Raw genomic sequence first — 21,449 nt, 5'->3', positions numbered from 1 at the left:
CCACTATAGTTACCCTTAATTGCCCTATTGATAACAACTTGAACAGTATAGAACATTAAGTTTTCCCTTTGAGATATTCTTTAGGTTCTGCATATCAATGAGACTACTGATGTCAGCTGGTCTGAAGGACCCCATGGGGAGCTGACTTACCAAAGAATGCAGTTTCCACATCCTGATGGTTTCATCAAATCAACAACCCCAATTTTTCAGTCTCTTGCCCTTCACAATCCCCTTAAAAACCCTAGCTCAACACTCCTCAAGGAATGGATCTGAGGGTTCCTCCTGTCTCCTTGCTCAGCTACCCTACTGTCATTAAACTGTTTCTCTGCTGCAAACCCTGCTGTCTCAGTGTATTGGTCTATTACTGAACAGTGGGCATAAGAACCTGGTGGTCCTGTAACAAGATGTCAGCAAGGGCATGGTTGACGTAGCTGGATAAAAGGCATGCAGGTTAGGCTAAGGGCAAAGGAGGATAGGGAAGAGTTGACAGTTTGGGAGAGATGGGGAGGCCCCAAAGGGCTCAAGGCTGGGCGGAGGAGAGGGAGATTTAGGAGGTAAAAGTAATGCAACTGTGCAATCAGGTCTTGATAGAAGAAGGGAAAGGTTCAAAATGCCAACAGGCCCCTGTTTGTGGATATGGGAGCAATATGGAAGTGAAGGGTCTCAGGTGAGTCACAGGGTCTCAGACAAACTCCTCTAGTCCTAGGATGCTGAGCAGGTGCACTCAGGGCTTCAATATTCTCTTCCTAGACACCTCTGCCCAAAATGCAATCAAGGAGGCTCTTTCTTGCATGTAGAAAGGCCTGTGAGCATTAAATATATTCACCCATGACTTTGATCATGCTTGATTCTTAAAACTAAACATAAATCAATGAGCTTGTGTCTGGGGGACAAAAAACCCTGACATAATGTTTTAAAGAAGTTTCTCTGAGATAAAAATATGCAAAAGGGATTATGTAATGAAGGTCCCAGAGGTCATACAAGAATGCAACGTGCAAATTACAAAATAACAGCTTTTTAAAATGAAATAAGATAACGAATTTTAAACCACTTAGTGCAGTACCTGGACTAACAGGCTCACACCTGTAATCCCAGCACTTTGGGAGGCTGAGGAGGGGGAATCACTTGAGGTCAGGAGTTCAAGAGCAGCCTGGCCAACATGGTGAAACCCTGTCTCTACTAAAAATACAAAAATTAGTCTGAGTGTGGTGGCTCATGCCTGTAATCCCAGTATTTTGGGAGGCTGAGGCGGGTGGATCACGAGGTCAGGAGATTGTGACCATCCTGGCTAACATGGTGAAAATCTGTCCCTACTAAAAATACAAAAATTAGCCGGGCGTGGTGGCGGGCGCCTGTAGTCTCATCTACTCGGGAAGCTGAGGCAGGAAGATTGCTTGAACCCGGGAAGCAGAGGTTGCAGTGAGCCAAGATCGTGCCACTGCACTCCAGCCTGGGTGACAGAGTAAGACTCTGTCTCAAAAACAAACAAAACTAAACAAAACAAAAATATTACCATAGTTATTGGTTAGGTGATGGTTAGGTACCTAACCATGGTTAGATAATACCATAATTATTATTATGTTTATTAAATATTATGGTAATAATTATTACCATAATGGTTAATTAACAATGTTAAGCCACTTAGTGCAGTACCTGGGCTAATAGTTATTAATGGCAATTAATAAAGTAATAATTATTAGTCTAGGCACTGCACTAAGTGGCTTAACATTATTAATTAACCATTATGGTAATAATTATTAATAAACATTAATAATTATTTTATAACAATCAATAGCATTATTACTAAACATAATTATTAATAATTGCATTATTATTGATAAATATTATAATTGCTATTAATGATCATTCTATAGTAATCATATTACATTAATTATAAATAAGCTATTGACAAATCATTAAAGGAAACCCACCAAGGCTTCTGTTTGGTAGCCCCTTTGTCAGGCATTTATTTTATTAATGTATAAGGTTTTGAGAAATAAAAAGGCCTTACTTAGAATTTAGATTATTTCCCAGTATAGCCTGACCTTTCCCAAATTACTAAGATCTATGACATTTCCCTGAACAAAACACTGATCCACCAACAAAGGCTGTTCTGGAAAATGAGATGATACCCAAAAATACCCTTCTCCACCCATCTCAAGAGTGCTCACTAGCAGTAGAGGGCTTGAGTCCCACATACTTTCATTGTGTGGGGCTCACATCGTCTGTCAGCCTGGAGCAAGATGGATTGGGAAGGCCAGGTCTGCTGTTTTCCCGTTTCAGTTCCCAATCTCTTCCCTCCTCATCCCTCCTAACCCTCGCAAGACCCCTGCATGTCCTGCTGGAAATGGCCTTGGCTGTGACCACCCCATCCTACCCTTATAAGATCAGTGTGACTCCCACTCCAGATACAGTCGTTGATGCTATCACCCCATTGTCACAGCAAGGAGACCAAGGCAGCTTCAGGACCACAGCTGGGTTTTGTTTGATGCATGTGGCATTTTTGCAGTGTTTGAATTTGAGTGACTCCAGAAGAGATCATCACTTTCTGCTTTGCAGCAGTCTCCACTGCTCCCTCTCTCCCACTGCTTGCAACCTTGGAGTATAGGCCATCTCCTGTTCCCTCCTGTCATGGCATTTAACGCTGGCTCCATAATGCAGCAGTTCAGCCAAGACAGGACTGATGGGAGCCTGGGTTTGCATGGACAGTTCTGGTGCCTGGGACCAGCTCAGCCCCAAGCACACTAGCCTCACTCCATAGCCCTCACTGGCTCTAAGGGAGACAGCTACAAGACCAGGCAACCAAATATATCCTTCTGGCATCTATGTGACAGCTTCCAAACTATGTATACTGACTTATTTAAATGTTCAAAAAAATAATAAAAGAAAAAACAATTTGACCTCCTTAAGAAATGTCAGCATTGAAGAGAAAAGTCGCTGACAGCCTGCTATATGCTTTAATGTAATTAAAATTTTTTTTCTATACATCAGGGCTATTAAAGCCACTCTGATTTTCAAAATTGAAAAGAAGGATTAAATCCTTTAGCTTCTCAGGAATTCTCTACCGATTAGGAGATTCAGTAGGCTCTTTTTTTTTCTTTAAATTTGCTTTCATGAATAAAAAAATATATAACCTTTCATGGGTCTCTTTTTTGGCCTCCAGAGAACCTTATTTCTTCTGTAACTACTTGGTTAAGTTCATGAGACGACTCTGTACCTGCTGTTTTTTTCTTTTTTTTCTTTTTTTTGGCCAGTGCATTTGGGAACATACAGGTCATCCATTCCTAAGAATTCTGCGAAGTAGATGTAATCACCCTGATGTTTATAGATGAGGAAACACAGAGAAGGTCCATCCTTTGCCTGAGCTCACACAACGGACTCTACCCAAGTTTGCCGGACAGCCAAAATAGGCTCTTTGCACCGCCCCATACAGCCACCACCAAGGAAAGGCAAACGGCACAAAACCACACATGCACTCACACACAGACCTCAGAGAGCCTTGAGAGAAAGGACAGGGTCAGGGGAGATTCTCCAAAAAATGCAGAATTTGGAGGAAAAAGACAGAGAAAATGAAGCCCACCACATCTTAGCAAAAAAGATCTTTAACCTCAGTCCTGAATTTTTGGCTTCGGTACAAGGCCACATCAGCCCAGGAGCCTGTGTGTAAACACATTTTTCATATAGAGAATGTGGTGCATTGGCCTGTCCCGGACTGGGAAGGGGACGATGGAGGGGCACCTACCTCCTTCGAACTCTGTTTGGCAGTTCCCCGAGGTCTCATTCAGGCTCTCTTCCTCGTTGATAATGATGTTCTCAATGTCCTTCATCGTTAGGTGGTCTCGGAAGGCATGATAGAGAATGTGCTTCAACTCTTCCAGAGTTATCCTTTGCATGTCAAACTGTGGAGATAAAGAGTAATGAGATGGTCAGAGCATGCGGAGATGGGAAGTCAGCTTGGGCCATGACAGGCAAGACCCACAGCTGCTCTGCAGGAGCTTGTCTCAGCGTTTCAGGATATCAGTTTTCCATCCTGTTCAGCTCCAAGTATACTCGTGAACTTGCAGGGACTTATTGGGATGGTGGAGAGTGGAACATATTCCCTTCACTTTAGATTCTTGGAGGAAAAAAAAAGCCACCTGCCAGTCTGGTTTCCTATTCACCCAGCCATCTGCTGCCAACCCTGCGTATCTCGTGTACTTTAGAATGGTGAAACTATTCACATAATGCATACGTCTCTAAACATTTTATAATTTACCAATACTCTGGCAATTCCCATATTGGTTTAAGTATGTATCTTTTTGGTTTTTTTTTGAGATGGAACCTTGCTCTGTCGCCCAGGCAGGAGTACAGCAGCGAGATCTCGGCTCACTGTAACTTCTGCCTCCTGGGTTCAAGCAATTCTCCTGCCTCAGCCTCCTTAGTAGCTGGAATTACTGGCACCCGCCACCACACTCAGCCGATTTTTTTGTATTTTTAGTAGAGACGAGGTTTCACCATGTTGGCCATGCTGGTTTTGAACTCCTGACCTCAAGTGATCTGGCTGCCTTGGCCTCCCAAAGTGCTAGGATTACAGGCCTGTAATTAGGCACTGTAATTAGGACTGTAACAGCACTGTAATTAGGCCACCACACCTGGCCTAATTATGTATCTTTTTTTTAAAAAAAATATAGAGACAGAGTCTTGCCCTGTCACCCAGGCTGGAGTCCAGTTGCGTGATCACAGCTCATTGCAGGCTTGAACACCTGGGCTGAAGCCGTTCTCCTGCCTCAGCCTCCCAAGTAGCTGGGATTACAGGCATGAGCCACTGTGCCCGTCTAATATTTATAATTTTTTTTGTAGGGACAAGGTCTTGCTATGTTTCCCAGGCTGGTCTCAAACTCCTAGCCTAAAGTCCTCCTCCTGTCTTGGCCTCCTGAAAGTGCTGGGATTACAGGTGTAAGCCACTGTGTCTGGCCACGAATCTTGTTCTAACAAGATAAAAACACAAGTTCAAAGTCATGTTCATGAAGAAAAGCTGCTGAAGGAGAGGTGCAGAATTCCTGATTACATCCTGCCGCTCCCTGAGAAAGGACTGTACTCTTCCACTCCATTTATATTAGGTTTAATAGTGTCACTTCTTTCTTTCTTTTTTTTTTTTTTTTCCCGAGATGGAGTCTCGCTCCCATCTTGCAGGCTGGAGTCCAGTGGCACGATCTCAGCTCACTGCAACCTCTACTTTCCAGGTTCAAGCAATTCTCCTTCCTCAGCCTCCCGAGTAGCTGAGATTACAGGTGTGCACCACCACACCCAGCTAATTTTTGTATTTTTAGTAGAGATGGGGTTTTGCCATGTTGGCCAAACTGGTCTCCAACTCCTGACCTCAGATGATCCACCTGCCTCGGCCTCCCAAAGTGCTGGGATTACAGGCGTGGGCCACCGCGCCTGGCTGGTAGTGTCACTTTCCTGGCCAATGCAATGTGAGTAGAAGTCACATCTACCACATCTAATTCACAGCTTTATGAATCATTGTGTGGTTCTAACATTTGTTGTTTTCCTCTGCTATGAGAATTGCACGCCCCAGATAGGGGCTGTTCCTTCAGGCTGGGTCTCAGAATGAGGATAAAGTGGGGAACATCTGCAGCTGAATCACAATGGACAGCTCACATCAGGAATACCCTGTGTTGTTATGAGCCGTTGAGATGTGGGGCTTGTTTGCTACCGCAGCGTAACTTAGACCATTGTTGGTCTATGTCAAAAATAGAGAAATCGGTAAATAAAACCAAGAGGCTACCATAACCAAAATTCTAAAATACAATGTACTGGTTCCAGAGCCAGGCAGTGAAAAATAAGAAAACCGTGACCGGAGGCTGGAAAGACAGAGATCCCTGTTATATAATAGCCAAACATTTGGTAAAACTGTTGCCTGTGATACCTTGGATGACAGGTAGATATTGAATCCGAGTTCTGTGGCTTTAGGTAAAAAGTTTGCGAAACAGAATGCCGTGACTCACAACTGAAATTAGTTGCATCCAACAGAGCACTACAAGAAAGAGATGAGCTCAGGAAAGAATTGGTTGATTTGCAAACCAAAAATAAAAACAATCCAGAAATTCCTGGTGTTGCAGCATTGAAAGAAGCAATTGTTTCTTTTTTTCTCGTAATGATCTGTTATCTTCCTATCCCCACATTTCTCAAAGCCCCCTTTTCTATTTCTATTTCTTTTCTATTTCTAGTTCTATTTTTTCAGAGACAAGGTGTCGCTCTGTGGTCCAGGCTGATTTGCAGTGGTGTGATCATAGCTCACTGCAACTTCAAACTTCTGGGCTCAAGTGATCCTCCTGCCTCAGCCTCCTGAGTAGTTAGGATTACAGACATGCAGCACCATGTCCAGCTATTTAATTTATTATTATTATTATTATTATTATTTGAGCTGGAGTCTTGCTCTGTCACCCAGGCTGGAGTACAGTGGTGCAATCTTGGCTCACTGCAACCTCCACCTCCCAGGTTCAAGTGATCCTCCTGCCTCAGCCTCCCAAGAATTACAGGGATTACAGGCACATACCACCACACCCAGCTAATTTTTGTATTTTTAGTAGAGACAGTGTCTCGCTATGTTGCCCGCCTCAGACTCCCAAGAAACTGGGATTATAGATGTGTGACACCACACCTGGCTAATTTTTGTATTTTTAGTGGAGACGGGGTTTCACCATGTTGGCCAGGCTGGTCTCAGACTCTTGGCCTCAAGCAATACTCTGACTTCAGCCCCCGAAGTGCTGAGATTACAGGCGCTGCACCAGGAACAATTGTTTCTCATCTCCAACTAGTAAGAGCTAAAATAAAGAAATGCTTTAAGTAATAATACAGCCCTATTAAAACAAATCAATGCCTCTTTAAAAAATCTCTGGATGTGTTAAGTGACTCTCCTAGGAAGCCTGTTATTAAGTTTAGAGAGAGGTATGTCTCAAAAATAATTGTGGATGTGTTTATTAGCATAAACTGATTGGAGCCAGATAAAAATATAACTAAGTCCTTGAGAGCTATACTGGACAACAGCCAACACTCTTGGATTAAAAGACACTATAACTGTTCCAAACTTTAAAAGATCTTTGGGCTTCCCAACCTATGGGTCCAAGCGATTATGAGGATGAGCTACACGGGTCCCAGGAAGGGTGTACTGCCCAATGCCCTCATAGAATCCGTACAAGAACAGTGGAAAAGGACAGCTCCCTGGGAATCTGGGAGAACAATGTCATCCAGGGTCACTTCTAGGAAGCAGAAGCATCTAATTGAAGGAAAACTCCTCACCCCAAGGTTTTTGTGCGCCAGGATTTCAGAATTGCTCTGAGCTTTTGACCGCTATGGGTATCCCCTGTTTTGCTTTCCAGATGGGAATGTTTTTGGTGGTTGGCCTGACCCCGGTCCACCACCGTATGTCGTGTGTGTGTGTGTGTGTGCCGGGTGAGGGTGAGGGGTAATTTGTCTTTTTAGTTTTTATGCTTCCAGACCAAGGAGAGCCACATCCAGATTTGATGAGCATCATGAGATTCTAGAGCTTGAGTCTGGTGTTATAACTGGAAGGGACTTTGGGGGTATCTCCCTTGGGGAGGGGCGGAGTATATTTTGCAGCTGAAGAGAGGCAAAATATTGATGAGCAAGAGTATGGACTGTAACACAGTCTATTATTTCCAACTATAATTGAGCCTGGAAAAACATGAGTTTGAACTGTGTGGGTCCACTTGTATGTGGATTTCCTTCTGCATCTGCCACTCCTGAGACAGCAAGACCAACCCCTCCTCTTCCTCCTCCTCCTCCTCCACCACCTACTCAAGGTGAAGACCATGAGGATGAAGACCTTTATGATGATCCATTTAACTTACTTCCTCCTCTTTATGATTTTCTTTTTTTTTTTCTTTTCTTTTTTTTTTTTTGAGACGGTAGAGTCTTGCTCTGTCACCCAGGCTGGAGTGCAGTGGCCGGATCTCAGCTCACTGCAAGCTCCGCCTCCCGGGTTTATGCCATTCTCCTGCCTCAGCCTCCCGAGTAGCTGGGACTACAGGCGCCCGCCACCTCGCTCAGCTAGTTTTTTGTCTTTTTTAGTAGAGACAGGGTTTCACCGTGTTAGCCAGGATGGCTTCGATCTCCTGACCTCATGATCCGCCCGCCTTGGCCTCCCAAAGTGCTGGGATTACAGGCTGGAGCCACCGCGCTCGGCCCTCTCTATGATTTTCATAATAGCTTTTTTCTTCTCCCTAGCTTACTGGGTTCCCGCCATTCTCCTGCCTCAGCCTCCCGAGTGGCTGGGACTACAGGCGCCCGCCACCACACTCGGCTAGTTTTTTGTATGTTTAGTAGAGATGGAGTTTCACCAAGTTAGCCAGGATGGTCTCTATCTCCTGACCTCGTGATCCGCCCGCCTTGGCCTCCCAAAGTGCTGGGATTACAGGCTAGAGCCACCGCGCCCGGCCTTGAGTTAATCAACTTTTTATATTATTGGTAAGGCTTCCAGTCAACAGTAGGCTATTAGCAATGAAGGTTTTGGGGATTCAAAAATTAAACTTGGATTTTTGACTGCACGTGGGTCAGTGCCCCTCATCTCTGCTTTGCCTAAGGGCCTACTGTATTTGTTTCCCCTTGTAGGAGAGGATGATATCTCCTTGCCTGTTGATGTCAGGCTTTGGCCAATCAACTGAGAGCGAAAGTGATAGAAGAAAAGTATGATAGTCCAAGGAGAAGCTTCAAAGCCATTGTGTTTTCTGCCATTTCTCTTTCTCTTCTTTCACAAAACATTTACACCAAAGAGGGGCTGCTGCTTCATTCTAGGTTCTGGAATGACCTAGGAATTCAATCTGAGCAGATCCTCAACCAATCCACAAAGGACCCGGGATCTGAGTGAGAAATAAATGCTTGCTGCTAACTGCTAAGACTCTGTGGTTTCTGCAGTGTAACTGAGTCAGGGATGAACACAAAAATCAGTGTTTTCAGTTACTCTGGACCATGAGGAAGGAAAGTTTTAGACTTTTTCCTCCCTCCCTCCTTTCCTTCCTTCCTTCCTTCCTTCCTTCCTTCCTTCCTTCCTTCCTTCCTTCCTTCCTTCCTTCCTTCCATTCCCTTCCTCCTTCTTTCTTTCCCTCCCTCTCTCTCCCCCTCCCCCTTTCCTCCCCTCCCTTCCTTCCTTCCTTCCTTTTACTTTGTTGTTTCTTGCTTTGTCACCCAGGCTGGAGTGCAATAGCACGATCATAGCTTCCTGCAGCCTCAAACTCCTGGGCTTAAGCAATCTTCTAGCTGGAACTACAGGTGCGTGACACCAGACCTGGCTAATTTTTTATTTTATTTTATTTTTTCTTTATAGAGAGAGTCTTGCTATGTTGCCCAAGTTGGTCTCAAACTCCTGGCCCCAAGCCATCCTCCTGCCTTACTTGCTTGTTAAACAATTTGTACTTTGCTTTAACTATGTACCCCTGTTCTAACATTAAATTGGGATACTGAATCTTGCTGTAAAATCTAAATGATTCAAGTTCAAAGCCATTTATACACTTCAGAGCAACTGAAGGAGAGATGTAAAGTGAACTTGTTTTCTGCATTAGAGTTTAACGATCCTAGACAGGAATTTTGACATACACTCAGGGAAAACTCATGGGAACCTGTCTCTTTATATTGGGTAAGGGAGCAAGGTATTGTTCATTTGGCTTTGGGGAGAAGCCTGGCAGAAAGCATGAAGAGGATGATTTACAGATGAGAACACCAAGACCCCCTGCCATGATCAGAGATGAAGAGTGGCAACATCAAGGTCAACAAGGCTCAGAAAATGAGTAATGCTTGAAGAGTGTGGTGCCTGGAAAACCTCTAACCTGTTGAGAGGTTGCTGTCGTTCAGAAATCAGGCCAAAAGATTGGCCAGGAGCAATGAGAAGATAAGGAAAGATACAGATTCTAAAATCTATAGTTCTGGGCCAGGCGTAGTGGCTCACGCCTGTAATCCCAGCACTTTGGGAGGCTGAGGTGGGCAGATCACGAGGTCAGGAGTTCAAAACTAGTCTGACCAACATGGGGAAATCCGTCTCTATTAAAAATACAAAAATTAGCTGGGTGTGGTGATGCGCGTCTGTAATCCCAGCTACTCAGGAGGCTGAGGCAGGAGAATTGCTTGAACCTGGGAGGCAGAGCTTGCAGTAAGCCGAGATTGCACCATTGCATTCCAGCCTGGGCGACAGAGTGAGACTCTGTCTCAAAAGAAAAAAAAAAAAAAAAAAAAAAACCCAACAACTATAGTTTTGGAGATCTGGGTCATGTTTTAGTATTAGGGTAAATATTTAGGACATCTAAACAAAATAAGTTGAGTAGCATTCCATATATCTCCTATATTGTCAGCACCTGTCTTTCAAAAGTTTGAAAAAAATCACTGTAAAACAATGTGGGCCCCATTGTCAACAAGCCTTTCTTCCATGATTGTGAGTCCGTTTTACTTTTCAGTTTTTCTTCAATTTTGGAATGTTGTAGCTTTTTGGAAAGCTACAGACAGAAATTTTTCGTTACTATTAGTATGCAACTATGGACCCTAGTCCTGTAATTTTAAATTTCTTTACATCATTATTACATCCCATTTCTGCTTTGTACTTTTATTGGTTTCTCTCTTCTAGTTATGGTTTTCATCACCTTTTTCTCTCTTTTTTTTTTTTTTTTTTTTTGAGACGGAGTCTCGCTCTGTCCCCCAGGCTGGAGTGCAGTGGCGCAATCTCGGCTCACTGCAAGCTCCGCCTCCAGGGTTCACGCCATTCTCCTGCCTCAGCCTGCCGAGTAGCTGGGACTACAGGCACCTGCCACCACACCCGGCTAATTTTTTATATTTTTTGTAGAGACGGGGTTTCACCGTGTCAGCCAGGATGGTCTCGATCTCCTGACCTCGTGATCCGCCTGCCTTGGCCTCCCAAAGTGCTGGGATTACAGGCGTGAGCCACCGCGCCCGGCCACCTTTTTCTCTTTTTAATGGATCATAGTTAGAGAAGAGAATGTGGCCTGTACATCTGCTATTTTTGGAAACCTAACGAATTTTCCAGTATAGTAGAATCTCTGTGAGGTCAGTTATACAAATATATTTATTTATATTTATTTATTTATTTATTTATTTATTTATTTATTTATTTATTTATTTTTTATTTTATTGTTTGAGATGGAGTTTCGCTCTGTCGCCCAGGCTGGAGTACAGCGGCGCAATCTTGGCTCACTACAACCTCCGCCTCCTGGGTTCACGCCATTCTCCTGCCTCAGTCTCCCGAGTAGCTGGGATTACAGGTGCCCACCACCATGCCCAGCTAATTTTTGTACTTTTAGTAGAGACAGGGTTTCACCATGTTGGCCAGGATGGTCTCGATCTCCTGAGCTTGTGATCTACCCACCTTGGCCTCTCAAAGTGCTGGGATTACAGGTGTGAACCACCGCGCCTGGCCATATTTATATTTATTAATTACATTATGTAAGCTTATAATTATAATCTTTTTCTATAAATTTACCTTTTTTTTTTTTTTTGGACGACTGGATGTGTCAAGGACCATGAGTAGCATATTGAAGTCTGTGAAGAAAACTTGTTCTCCATAAATTATTCTTATAGTTCAAATATTTGTTAAATGAGGCTATTCTTTAGTGCAAAAAGATTTATACAGTAATCCAACAAATGGTTATTGGGAATGACTCTGCCAGATGCTGTGATGGGAATACAAAAGCGAACAAGACATAAATCCTGTTCTTGAAACCAAGCAAATTAGGCATTTGAATTCAATGTGATACACGCTGTGGGAGGGAAGCCAGGAGTCTTGGCACCACCTGGTGGGGGAAGAGGGGTGGGTCAGAGGGTGCTTTCTGGAGAACATGGCTACTATCAAAGACCTAAAGGAAAAAGAGGCTGACTTTGCCAGGTGAGGGAGGGGAGGGTGGGGAAAGGATAAGGAGGGAAGAGGAGAAGGTCAGGTACGGTAGGGGCAGCCGTACCAAGGCGTAGAGTTGCAAAAGCTTGACATGTTCATTGACTGACAATATGTTGAGTTATTCTGAGCTTTCGAGTAGCCAGGAGAAGGTGGGAAGGAATAAGGTGAGGGATACGGATGGGGCACTAGTCAGTAAAGGCCTTGTATGATATGGTGAAGAGCTTAATTGTTTTTTGTTTTTATTTTTACATTTTTATTCATTTTGTAGAGATGGGGTCTCACTACGTTGCCCAGGCTGGACTTGAATTCCTATGCTCAAGCGATCCTTGAGCTTCAACTTCCCAAAATGCTGAGATTACAGGCACTTGCCACCATGACAAGCTTATTTTATTTATTTATTTATTTATTTATTTATTTATTTGTTTATTTATTTATTTTGAGTTGGAGTCTCACTCTGTTGCCCAGGCTGGAGTGCAGTGGCGTGGTCTCAGCTTACTGCAACCTCCACCTCCCGGGTTGAAGTAATTCTCCTGCCTCAGCCTCCCGAATAGTTGGCATTACAGGTGTGTACCACCATGTCTGGCTAATTTTTGTATTTTCAGTAGAGACGGGGTTTCACCATATTGGCCAGGCTGGTCTCGAACTCCTGACCTCATGATCCACCCACCTTAGCCTCCCAAAGTGCTGGGATTACAGGCATGAGCCACAGCACCCAGCTGACCAGCTTATTTTTAAAAAATATTTTTGTAAAGACAGGGTCTTGCTATGGCACCCAGGCTGGTCTCAGACTCCCAGGCTCAAGCAATCCTACTTCTTCAGCCTCCTGAGTAGCTGGGACTACAGACATGCACCACCACTTGTTTTTATGTATTTATTTTTATTGCGGTAAAATGTAATAACTAAAAATTTACCTTTTTTTTTGAGATGGAGTCTTGCTCTGTTGCCCAGGCTGGAGTGCAGTGGCAGGATCTCAGCTCACTGCAAGCTCCGCCTTCTGGGTTCACACCATTCTCCTGCCTCAGCCTCCCGAGTAGCTGGGACTACAGGCGCCCGCCACCACGCCTGGCTAATTTTTTTTGTATCCCTAGTACAGACGGGGTTTCACCATGTTAGCCAGGATGGAATCAATCTCCTGACCTCGTGATCTGCCCACCTCGGCCTCCCAAAGTACTGGGATTACAGGCGTGAGCCACTGTGCCCGGCCCTATTTTATATTTTTTTGAGACAGGGTTTCACTCTTGCTCCCCGGCTGGAGTGCAGTGGCATGATCTTGGCTCACTGCAACCTCCACCACCCAGGTTCAAGTGATTCTCCTGCCTCAGCCTCCTGAGTAGCTGAGATTACAGGCACCTGTCACCACGTCCAGCTAATTCTTGTATTTTTAGTAGAGACCGGGTTTCACCATGTTGGCCAGGCTGGTCTCGAACTCCTGACCTCAAGTGATCTGCACGCCTTGGCCTCCCAAAGTGTTGGGATTGTAGGCGTGAGCCACCATGCCCGGCCCATTTTATTCATTTTGAGTGTACAGTTCTGTGGCATTAAGTACTTTCACATTGTCATACAACCATCACCATTATTTCTCTCTAGAAGTCCTTTGTCTTCCCAGACTGAAACTTTGTACACTATTATTAATTATCATTAAACACTATCTCCCCATTCCTCCCTCACTACAAACCCAACAACCACCATTCTATTTTTTTTTCTCTGTGTCTTTGACTTTTTTAGGTACCTTATATAAGTGGAATCATTTGATATTTGTCTTTTTTTTTTTTTTTTTTTGAGACGGAGTCTCGCTCTGTCACCCAGGCTGGAGTGCAGTGGCGCAATCTCGGCTCACTGCAAGCTCCGCCTCCCGGGTTCATGCCATTCTCCTGCCTCAGCCTCCTGAGTAGCTGGGACTACAGGTGCCTACCACCATGCCCAGCTAATTTTTTGTATTTTTAGTAGAGACGGGGTTTCACCATGTTAGCCAGGATGGTCTCAATCTCCTGACCTCATGATGTGCCTGCCTTGGCCTCCCAAAGTGCTGGGATTACAAGCGTGAGCCACCATGCCTGGCTGATATTTGTCTTTTTGTGATTGGTTTATTTCACTTAGATAACGCCCTCAAGGTTCATCCATGTTGTGTCATGTGTCAGAATTCCCTTCCCTTTTAAGGCTGGACCATTTTCTGTAAACCAAAAATAGAATTCTAAGCCCCACAACCATGTGAATGGACCCCACTTCTCAGCCAAGGGCATTCCACAGTTAACCTGAAAAATGACTTCAGGCTGTGATGGGAAGGAGGAATTGAACATGACTCATTATACCCTCCTCCCTTTCGGAATTCAGGCCCAAACATTAACCTTAATTAATGTTTCAATTAACTAACATTAAATGAAACAGAGTAAGACTGATAGAACAAGGAACACTTATAATCTATTCTCTCTGCAGCCTGCTACCTGGAGGCTTCCTCTGCATAATACAACCTTGGTCTCTACAACCTCTTATCATAAGCCAGACATTCTTTTCTATTGATTCCAAGTCTTTAGATAATACCTCAACCAACTGCCAATCAGAACCCACCAATGACCGATCCACCTATGACCTGGAAGCTCCCCACCCACCAACCTCCAGTTGTCCCACCTTTTTGGACTGAACCAATATACATCTTACATGTATTAATTGACATCTTACATCTCCTTAGAATATGTAAAATTCAGGTGTAGCCTGACCACTGTGGGCACATATTCGCAGGACCTCCTGAGGGCTGTGTCATAGGCCGTTGGTCGTTAGTATTTGGCTTAGAATAAATATCTTCAAATATTGATCAGAGCCTGAGCCTTTCATTGGCCATTCCGTTGCATGGACATACCACATTCACGATAGACACAAAGTAGAAGCAGCCCAAGTGTCTGCTATGGATGTAGGTGTACAAGTATCTGTTCCAGTCACTACTTTTAACTCTTTGGGGTATATACCTGGAAGCAGAGTTGCTGAATCATATGGTAATTCTATGTTTAATTTTTTCAGGAACAGGGCTTGGTTTTATCTTTTGGGTATCTTTGAGTTGTATTTTTATCCACTAAAACATTTTCATCAGAGAAATTACTTGATCAGGTTTGAGCTTGAGAAAAATTACCCTTTGCTGATACAAGGGTCCCAACAACCAGAGAGGAGGCTATTGAAGTAACAGATTCTGAGACTGAAGTAGGCTATGGAGATAGAGAGAATTCAAGAGCCATGTAAAAGAGAGGTTGATAAGACTTGATGTATCACTGTGTGTGGCGTGTGAAGGAGAATGGGCCATCCAGGAAGACACCTGGGTTTTACGTTCAGCTGAATGGATAGCTTAGAAAGAAAGGCTACATGATAAATTTTGGATGCATTCTTTGAAGGTTCCTGAGGGACAGCCCAGTAGAACATCCTAGGAGGTAGTAGAATGTATAGATACAGGTTAATGATACATATTTAGCATTCATTTGCATACAGATGATAATAAAGTCACAAGAAAGATGACACCACCCGAGAAGAGTGTGTGGGGTATGAAAGCCCTGAGGGATGCATTCAGAGGACTTCAAGATGAACAGGTGGGTGGCCCTCGTTACTGAATGCACAGTGTGACTTTTATCATCGTATTAGTCTGTTTTCATGTTCTTCCAATGAAGATGTACCTGAGACTGGGTAATTTAAAGCAGAAGTTTAATGGACTCACAGTACCACATGGCTGGGGAGGGCTCACAGTCATGGTGGAAGGTGAAAGGTACGTCTTACATGGCAGCAGGCAAAAAAGAATGAGGACCAAGCAAAAGGGGGAAACCCCTTATAAAACCATCAGATCTCAAGAAACTTATTCACGACCACCAGAACAGTATGGGGGAAACGGCCTCCATGATTCAATTATCTCCCACTGGGTCCCTCCTACAACACGTGGGAACTATGGGAGCTACAATTCAAGATGAGATTTGGGTGGGGACACAGACAAACCATACCAATCATTACACACAGTCTTTAAAAAATATTTTAGTGCTTTGTTAATGCCTTTTGGAAAAAAGTCTATTTTTATATCAGTACAGCTATGCTTATTTCCTTTGGTGTGAATTGTGCTAAATGTTTCTTTCTCCCCCCCCCCTTTTTTTTTTTGCTGTTGTTGGTTTTTTATTTTTTTTAATTTTTATTTATTTACTTATTTATTTATTTTGAGTCAGGGTCTCACTGTGTCACCCAGGCTGGAGTGCAGTGGTGTGAACATGGCTTGCTACAGCCTCGACCTCCTGGGCTCAAGCAATTCTCCCATCTCAGCCTCCTGAGTAGCTGGGACTACAACTAAGTTTTGTATTTTTTGTAAAGATGGGGTCTGGCCATGTTGCCCAGGCTGGTCTTGAACTCTCGAGCTCAAGTGATCGGCCCGCCTCAACCTCCCAAAGTTCTGTGACCCCAGGTGTGAGCTACCACACGTGGCTTTTCTCTTGGTTTTTAAACTTTTTAATGTTATGTTTTAGAGGTATGTCTCTTACAAGGAGGCTAGAATTAGATTCTAAAGACATCTAATTTGAGATTCTTTGCTTTCCAATGGTAGAGTCTAATTCCATTTTTATATATTGTAATAAACATATTTGGCTGTACTTTTGTTATTTTATTTCCTGCTTCTGGTTCTTTTGAGATGGCATTTCACTCTTGTTGCCCAGGCTGGAGTGCAATGGCACGATCCCAGCTCACTGCAACCTCTGCCTCCCGGGTTCAAGAGATTCTCCAGCCTCAGCCTCCCGAGTAGCTGGGATTACAGGCGTGCGCCATCATGCCCGGCTAATTTTGTATTTTTAGTAGAGATGGGGTTTCTCCATGTTGGTCAGGCTGGTCTCGAACTCCCGACCTCAGGGGATCTGCCCGCCTTGGCCTCCCAAAGTGCTGGGGTTACAGGTGTGAGTCACCGCACCCAGCCAGCTTCTGGTTCTTATGGTTTGTTTTCTCTTTTACATAAGAAACCTATGGATGTTTTAGTTTTGGTTATACTGCTGGACCTTTTTCCATTTGTGAAATGAATGACTTAAGCCACCGTTTCTTAAATTATCAAATTCAAGAAACTAAATTGCATCCTGTCATTTTTTCTTGTATGTAATAAGAAGATTCATAGACCCTTTATTTTCCTACCTCTTGCTGCATGCTTTTCAGTCTTCGTAAATTTAATTTGAGATTTATGATGACACATTTTCTACTATTTGCATCTTTTTCTAGAATAGTATTCGGTGTCTGCATTTAATTTTGTAACAAAATTTATAACAGTTCCCGCTACTTCATTATATTTAATTGATTCCAATGCTCGCTTCCATTTTTTAATAACTGTCCCTACCCCAAAAGCCTAATTGTCATCCAAATATCTGCTAGAGAACACTTAAAACTAGTTGACATGAAACATTTGTGAATATTATATTTTCTGCATTCTTAGAATTCTGATAATACCTTTCTCCCCTTCTCTCATGACAGACAATTTATTTGGACATAAAATTCTAGAATCATACAAATCTCCCCCACAAAGTTGTTGAAGCTTCTCCAGTTTCTTCTCTCTCTCTCTCCCTCTCTTCTTTTTTTTTTTTTTTTTTTTTTTTTAGACAGGGTCTCACTCTGGCCCAGGCTGCAGTAGTAAGATCAGAGCTCACTGTAGCCTTGACCTCCTGGGTTAAAGCGATCCTCCTGCGTAGCTGGGATTACAGGTGTATGTCACCAGGCCTGGATAATTTTTTATATTTTTTGTAGAGATGGGGTGTATGAGTCTGTTCTTCCGCTGCAAATAAAGACATACCCAAGCCTAGGTAATTTATAAAGAAACAGAAGCTTGGGCCAGGGGCGGTGGCTCACGTCTGTAATCCCAGCACTTTGGGTGGCCAAGGCAGGCGGATCACGAGGTCAGGAGTTCAAGACTAGCCTGGCCAACACGGTGAAACCCTGTCTCTACCAAAAATACAAAAATTAGCCGGGTGTGGTGGTGTGCGCCTGTAGTCCCACCTACTTGGGAGACTGAGGCAGAAGAATCGCTTGAACCTGGGAGGCGAAGGTGGCAGTGAGCAGAGATTGCACCACAGGACTCCAACCTAGGTGACAGAGTAAGACTCCGTTTCCAAAAAAAGAAAAAGAAAAGAGGCTTAATGGACTCACAGTTCCACATGGCTGGGAAAGCCTCACAATCGCGGCAGAAGGCGAAGGAAGAACAAAGGGACTTCTTATGTGGTGGCGGGTAAGAGAGAACTTGTGCAAAGGGACTCCTCTTTATAAATCCATCAGATCTCGTGAGACTTATTCACTAGCATGAGACTAGTACAGGAAAGACCCGCCTTCATGATGAAATTACCTCCCATCAGCTCCCTCCCACGACAGGTGGGAATTGTGGGAGCTACAATTCAACATGAGATGTGGGTGGGGACACAGCCACACCATATCATGGGTGGCTCACTATGTTACCCAGGCTGATCTCGAACTCCTGGACTCAAGCAATCCTCCTGCCCAGGTGCCAGGCCCCTCTGTTGTTTAGAGTGGGGAAGGAGCCAAGAGGCTGGATAATGTATGCAGAATACATGTTTTCTGAATGACTAAACCTAATCTTCTATTTCCTTTGCAGCTCAGTCTTTCCTGCCTGTTTCCCCTTCCTCATTCAGTGTCCCCCCAAAATCCAGGAGAAGGCCAGGAGGAGCACTCTCTGGAGGTGGACTTCTCACGTTCAGCCTCTCTACCGTGTCGCATGGAAAGAGCAGAGTAACTGAACTTGTTTTCCTGCTGTGATAGGAACCTCAGGGGTGCCTGAGTTCCCAGTGAAGTCTGAATTCCCGATAAGATGAAATGCCAGGCTGCCGAAAGGCCAGAGCTCGCTGCTGGCTGCCGGCCGCCTTGTGAGGCCTTTGCTCCATTTTTCGTCCCTGACTCATACAGGGACCTGCACAGCTGGGGGCCAACATCTTTCCTGCCCAGATTTGTGAGCCAGTCCAATCTCCTGTCAGCTTTCACAGAAGGTCTGGAATGAGTTTGATGACAGTTCTTTCTCCTCTGGAGAAAAAGACAGGCGGAATAAACTCCAAAATATTTCACACCTCTATTCCTTTCTCTGCCTATCTGCAAAAGGCATTTTCCTGCCGAGAGAGAGCTGCCTGGACCATCAATGGGTCAGAACTTCTTAACCAGGGAGCAGAATTGGTTGCAGTTCACCACAATAGTAACTCCTGTTGTCTGGAGTATCCTGATGGGATCTTGACTAGCTGGAGTCCTACCTACACAGTTGAGTGATCTCACCCATTTATCTTGGTACACAGTATAAAAATACAGTTATGTTTTAAGTCTGCCTTGAGCGCCAACGTGACCAGGCCAACTGAGGTCGGTAGATCTGCATAACTTCCTTCCAGAGCCTTCTCCTTCCTCCTTGGTCCCCACACCGCAAACAATGCAGTCTCTTCTATCAAATAAGCAGACCGCCTTCCCAAAGGGTGAGTCCAACCATCTATCTTCTAGGGGGGTCCAGATGTGAAAGGCAGGAGACGCCAGTGCAACCAGAGAGACGTCTAGAGTCTGATTGGCATGGTTTGACTGTGTCCCCACCCAAATCTCATCTTGAATTGTAGCTCCCATCATTCCCATGTGTTATAGGAGGAGCCCAGTGGGAAGATCACTGAATCATGGGGGCCGTTTCTCCCATACTGTTCTCGTGGTAGTGAATAAGTCTCACGAGATCTGACAGTTTTATAAGGGGTTTCCCCCTTTTGCTTAGCTCTCATTCTTTTTTGCCTGAATGCACAGAGTGTGGCTTTTATCATTGTATTAGTCTGTTTTCATGTTCTTCTAATGAAGACGTACCTGAGACTGGGTAATTATAAAGAAGAGGTTCAATGGATTCACAGTTCCACATGGCTGGGAGGCCTCTGAGAATTTTCCCCATATGAGGAATTAAACAGCAGGACTGAAATGAAAGGTATCCTGAGACAGACAGACCCCTCCCTGCCAAGAAAAAAGAGACAGACATACCTTGGACAAGACTGCTTGGGAAGATGAGTAGTTTGGGCAAAGAAGTGGAAGACTGGTAAAGGTATTGAGAAAATGCAACATTTAAAGCAGAAAACAGGGCTGGGCGTGGTGGCTCACATCTATAATCCCATCACTTTGGGAGGCCGAGGCAGGCTGATCACTCGAGGTCAGGAGTTCGAGACCAGCCTGGCCAACATGGTGAAACCCTGTTTCCACTAAAAATACAAAAATTAGCCAGGAATGGCGGCAGGCGCCTGTGAGCTATTTGGGAGGCTCAGGCAGGAGAATCACTTGAACCTGGGTGGTGGAGGTTGCAGTGAGCCAAGACAGTACCACTGCACTCCAGCCTGGGGGACAGAGCGCGACTCTGTTTCAAAAAAAAAAAAAAAAAGGCAGAAAACAAACAAACAACAAAACCCCCAAAACAGTAGGTGCCGGGCTATGGATAAATTCATTTGGACTCCTGCACATCTTCCCTCTTTCGTATGGGGAGACAGGAGGATAGAGAGAGAAGTGACTCCCTGCCTTCTTTGGCTCAGCAAGGAATCAGCTCAGGGGAGCAAGGGGATGGGGCCGGGGCACGTGACTAAGCCTCTGCAGTCTACCCCCAGAATGCACTGGCGGCTTAGAGAAAGATGAAAATGCCCAGTAACACCCAAACGAAGATTGAACACCTATTGACTCCCACAGTCTACAAGAAATTTTCCACTAACAGCAAGATCTATGGAGCAGACATGTGACTCAGACATCTTGGCTGACTTTGAAAAGCTTTGCTCTCTGAAAAAGAGCACAAGATCATTCTGAGTGACGGCAGGAAGGTGCTTTGACCTGCCCTTGAATACCTTGGGCTGGGGTGCCCCCAGTCTCTGCTCCTGAAGTAGCTCTGACCCCAACTCTAGCCTCTTGTACCAGCAGTCCTCCCTCTGCTCCTCTTCAAAGGCAATCAACCATAGACCAGGTTGGAGGGGACCTTGACATAGCCTTGCTGCGTGCCTGCCCAGCATGGGATGAAGAGAGGTGTGAATCTGTTGTTCCCACCTCAGATCTCATTTCCTGCAGGTCTTGCCCAGTGTGCGGTTTCATCATTGCAACCTCTGCCTCCCAGGCTCTAGTGACCCCCAATCTCAGCCTCCCGAGTAGCTGGGACTGCAGGTGCATGCTGCCACCATGTCCACGTAATTTTGGCATTTTTTATAGAGACAGGTGGTCTTCCTATGTTGCCCAGGCTGGTCTCCAACTAGGTTGCTATGGTGCCTGGAGATGTCTATTTCTTATAAAGCACAGCCCTGAACACAAGTTAACATCAACAAGTGCTCAGATGAAGAAATTGATCTCTTGCAGCCCAGAGGAAATGCCAGCCAGATGCACATACGGATAGGGTGCAGCCAGAGTCCAGGTCACATCGACCATCTGTGGCTTTTGCCTTGTCACAGAGCCTGGGCTCTGTGGAAGATGGTGTTCCCCTACATCATGGGTGAAAGGGGGCTGCATTTCAACTTGGCGTGTCACTTAAATGAAGACCTGTGAATACAGACAACTTGTCTGGGAGCTGAGCCCGTTGGTGGGTCCT

General features: G+C 44.6%; 1 protein-coding gene across 4 annotated transcripts in view; it reads right to left on the bottom strand.

Moving 5' to 3' along the window:
- The window catches only part of CALN1 (calneuron 1), a 660,470-nt gene that overhangs the window by 28,034 nt on the left and 610,987 nt on the right, over positions 1-21,449 (bottom strand). For 3 of the 4 annotated variants that reach the window (XM_025379137.1, XM_025379134.1, XM_025379136.1), the window contains one exon: positions 3,743-3,899. In XM_025379137.1, coding sequence (XP_025234922.1) covers positions 3,743-3,899 — 157 coding nt within the window. Of the gene's footprint in view, positions 1-3,725; positions 3,900-21,449 lie in introns of all 4 variants that reach the window. The other variant, XM_025379135.1, reaches the window with a different exon arrangement.

The sequence above is a fragment of the Theropithecus gelada genome, chromosome 3, assembly GCF_003255815.1.
Source record: "Theropithecus gelada isolate Dixy chromosome 3, Tgel_1.0, whole genome shotgun sequence".
NCBI lineage: Eukaryota > Metazoa > Chordata > Mammalia > Primates > Cercopithecidae > Theropithecus > Theropithecus gelada.
This window is presented reverse-complemented; position numbering and strand designations above follow the sequence as displayed.